The sequence below is a fragment of the Amphimedon queenslandica genome, unplaced genomic scaffold (assembly GCF_000090795.2).
Source record: "Amphimedon queenslandica unplaced genomic scaffold, v1.1 AMPQUscaffold_11816, whole genome shotgun sequence".
Lineage (NCBI taxonomy): Eukaryota > Metazoa > Porifera > Demospongiae > Haplosclerida > Niphatidae > Amphimedon > Amphimedon queenslandica.
In genome coordinates, this window is record NW_003547944.1 from 9,094 (window position 1) to 12,269 (window position 3,176).

Here is a 3,176-nt window from a genome sequence, read left to right on the forward strand (position 1 = left end):
AGCTATTCTGGAAAATGGATACATGACTGTGGCAAAAAACTAGATGAATACGGAATACTGTCTTGTGGACACAAAACCAGAGAACAAAGAGTGCTATTTAAGATTTTCACATCATGTCAACCTCATGAAGAAGCTACACTACTCACATACAGCAGAAAAGGAATAAGATACAGTGAAGAAGATAAAGGTGTCCTCATAAAATATGACGAAGAAATAAAAATGGAACTGGCTCAAAAAGGACAAAACCCAATGCATGTTGACTTCAGACACATCCACTGCTACAAGATGCCTGGAGATCAGTGTGAATTGGACTCTACCTGCACTTGGGAGGATCGTCTTGGCAAAAAAAGAGATCAAATTGTATTCCTGGTTGACAATAAACATGACAAGTTTCCCAGTTGGTATTATTTGCTAATTTTTGAAGATGCTTTGAATGAATTCAAAGACAAACAAGATAGAGGAAACATTGGGGTTAAAGAAGCAAAAAAATATGGCAAAGTCTTATACTCTGGACCAGGACAGAATCCTCCAAGTGATGTAAAGAAAAAGCTTAACCTGAGATTTGATATGAACACTTATGCTTCATACAAATTTACTGATTGCTGATTTTTATATAATTTTATTAGATCATTAGTTTTGCCAGTTACAAGTTTTATTTTGAATGACTATTGATTAGTAATAAACTTTGCAAAGTACAATTAGTACGTTATACATAAGCACAATTAGCATAAGTACATTAATATGTATCAGAAAATGTAATATAAATTTGGAGTGTTTTGGAGCCATTTTTTGGGAAAAACCATGATATTACAGGGTATTTTTTAGATCTTTAGCATTTTCTTAAAATGACCATAACTTAAAAATTTGTTCTCTGAATCTAATCAAACTTTCTACATAGCATAACTACTGGTAAATGCATTTGTTACAGTGAAGTGTCACTGTAAAAATGATAATTATCATCCAATTATCATGATAATTAATCATTATCATAAACTGGTTAGACTTAGCACTGATTCCAGTAACAAGTCGTCAGAAATGGAACATGAGGACATTCGATTATTTGCAATTAATAAATTTTTAATAATATTTTTGTGATTATAATAATAATTATAATATTTATTTTTATAGCTAAAGAGATTTGAAGCAAAATACTTTAATTGTTGTTTTTGGGTGGGGCTCAGTGGGCGTAGCAATTTCTACAATGGCAGCTGTGATGCAAGTTCAGAAGCCAGCAAAAGCAGTCCCCAGCTCCACTGTAGAAGGTCAACAAGTTATAATAATTATTGTTTGACTGATATTTTGTGCTTTTATGTAGACTATGAACCTGCTAAGAGATTTTGGCATTCTACAGTAATAGTAGGAGACTGTCTTTATATGTGGGGTGGGGTTGACCATCCTAAAGAACACAATATTGAGATAGAGAGAAGAGATTCATCATTTCTGGAAGTACTTCACCTTCCGACTGGTAGGTGGGAGCAGAAGCCTACCACTGGTGATCCTCCACTGGGTATTGTAAACCATGCAGCTGCTGCTATTGGGAATGAGATATTCTATTATGGAGGACATTCTACTCATTGGGACTATGATGATAATGTTCTGTACAGTTTAAATTTTGATACTCTCAAATGGAGGAAAGTTGTGCCTACTAATTCTGAAGATGGTCCTATGAAGAAGGATTATTGTGGTATGATTGCTGTAAAGATTGAGGAAGAAGATTACCTTGTAATAATTGAACCAGATCCTATTAATATTCATTATTTTAGAATTGCTATTACAGGTAAATTAATAGTTTTAATTAATTAGTTGATTAATTAATTACTGTAGGTCAATGGATCTCACCTGAAGTTACTGAAGATGCTATTACTAGAATTAAATACTTTAACTTGATGTCAGTAGATGATACCAGTGCTATTTTACTTCAAGATGATGATGATAATATGTCAAATAATTCTGTTTATCGTCTTACTTTTACTAGAGGATCAGTGGTATGTACATAATAATTAATAATAGGTACAATATTTAATAGTTTTGTGTAATTAATGAAATTATATTATTGTAGTTTCATTGTACATTTAGGTTTTTACAAGGATTTTTAATAATAGTGGTTTTGATAACTCATGGTTTACACATCCTTACCGTAGTGTGTTACTAAATAATCCTTCAGGACTAAAACTATTGGCTATTGGTATCAGTGAATGTAAGACATTTGATATTAACAAAACTAATTGGAAGGAGGTAAATCTAGAGAACACATTATGATAATATGTACATTAATACACATATAACATGTACACATAGTCACATACATACATACATGTACAGTATGTGGGAGATGTACAATTTAGTGCTTATTATTATTGCTATGCATACATCTTATTAATCTATTGTGGTTTACTTAATTATCTCTAGTTATGTAACATGCAGAGAACATTCTAGACTGACCACATGTATTATACTGTATATAGTTTATTGTTTTTTTGTTCTGTTCACCTTCCTCTGTTCTGGTTCTCTCTCTCTCTCTCTCTCTCTCTCTCTCTCTCTCTCTCTCGTTCCTCTTTGCTCTCTTAGTGTATCTTATATGATTATCACTTGTCAAGTGTTGAGAGTTGTTTGTTTAAATAATTACCAGTTTATATCACAGTACATTACTGAATCATTATTGTTTATGATTATTATAATTACATGTAGGTTGATATTCCTGGATCGGTCAAAAATAGGATATATCAGTCTCTATCAGTTTGGAATGAAGATACAACCAATACTTGGATAATAGAGTTTGGTGGAGAATGGGGTGGGGCATTCCTCAGTGATACAACATTCCTTAATATCAGTGAGTACTTTATAATGGGAAATTTTGGAGGGGATAAAATTTGGCAAATTGCTAAGTTTTCGTGATTGGCGGATTTTTAATTTGGCAAATTTGTGGCCATGTGTCATTGAGCATGCGTATAATGGTTCAACTGAAATGGCAGATTTTTATTTTGGCGAATGGCTATCAAAACACCAAATTCACCAAATTTAATCCCCTCCAAAATTTCCCGCTATACGGTATAATAATAATTACTGTATGGCAATATTTGAATTACTCACACTGTTAATTTAATATACATGTACTCATATAAATCTACATGTAATACACACCCACACCCACACACACACACACACACACTTGTAAA

The 3,176-nt window shown here is 32.5% G+C and overlaps 2 protein-coding genes across 2 annotated transcripts in view; both read left to right on the plus strand.

The window, feature by feature from the left end:
• Positions 1–606, plus strand: part of LOC109588841 (uncharacterized) — a 3,800-nt gene extending 3,194 nt beyond the window's left edge. Inside the window, exon 8 of the mRNA XM_020004952.1 lies at positions 103–606. Within this exon, the coding sequence (XP_019860511.1) occupies positions 103–606 (504 nt within the window). The remainder of the gene's footprint in view (positions 1–102) is intronic.
• Positions 607–1,178: 572 nt separating this feature from the next.
• On the plus strand, positions 1,179–1,997 carry LOC109588842 (acyl-CoA-binding domain-containing protein 5-like). The gene is made up of 3 exons (XM_020004953.1): positions 1,179–1,262; positions 1,316–1,777; positions 1,825–1,997. The coding sequence occupies exons 1-3, from the start codon at positions 1,202–1,204 to the stop codon at positions 1,995–1,997; spliced, it is 696 nt and encodes a 231-aa protein (XP_019860512.1). The 5' UTR covers positions 1,179–1,201.
• Positions 1,998–3,176: the final 1,179 nt, after the last annotated feature.